At 58.7% G+C, this 271-nt stretch overlaps 1 gene segment (V, D, J or C); it reads left to right on the top strand.

The window, feature by feature from the left end:
* Window positions 1–43: 43 nt before the first annotated feature.
* Window positions 44–263, top strand: LOC104460295 (the record flags this gene model as incomplete). The annotated part of the segment is given in 1 exon segment: window positions 44–263. A coding segment is annotated over 1 exon segment (220 nt), but the record flags the coding sequence as incomplete, so codon positions are not given.
* Window positions 264–271: the final 8 nt, after the last annotated feature.

Below are 271 nucleotides of genomic sequence, written 5' to 3' on the forward strand. Positions count from 1 at the left end.
TCAGCCACCCTCAGTGTCGGCGAACCTGGAAGAAAACGTCCAGATCACCTGCTCGGGGATTGACAGCTACAGTGATGTTGGCTGGTACCAGCAGAAGGTCCCTGGCACTGCCCCTGTCACTGTCATCTATAGCAACACCAAGAGACCCTCAGACATCCCTTCGCGATTCTCCGGATCCCAGTCTGGCACCACGGGCACGTTAACCATCTCTGGGGTCCAAGCCGAGGACGAGGCTGTCTATTACTGTGGTGGCTGGGGGAGGAGCAGCGCG

This window comes from Pterocles gutturalis, unplaced genomic scaffold, assembly GCF_000699245.1.
Source record: "Pterocles gutturalis isolate BGI_N339 unplaced genomic scaffold, ASM69924v1 scaffold11754, whole genome shotgun sequence".
NCBI lineage: Eukaryota > Metazoa > Chordata > Aves > Pterocliformes > Pteroclidae > Pterocles > Pterocles gutturalis.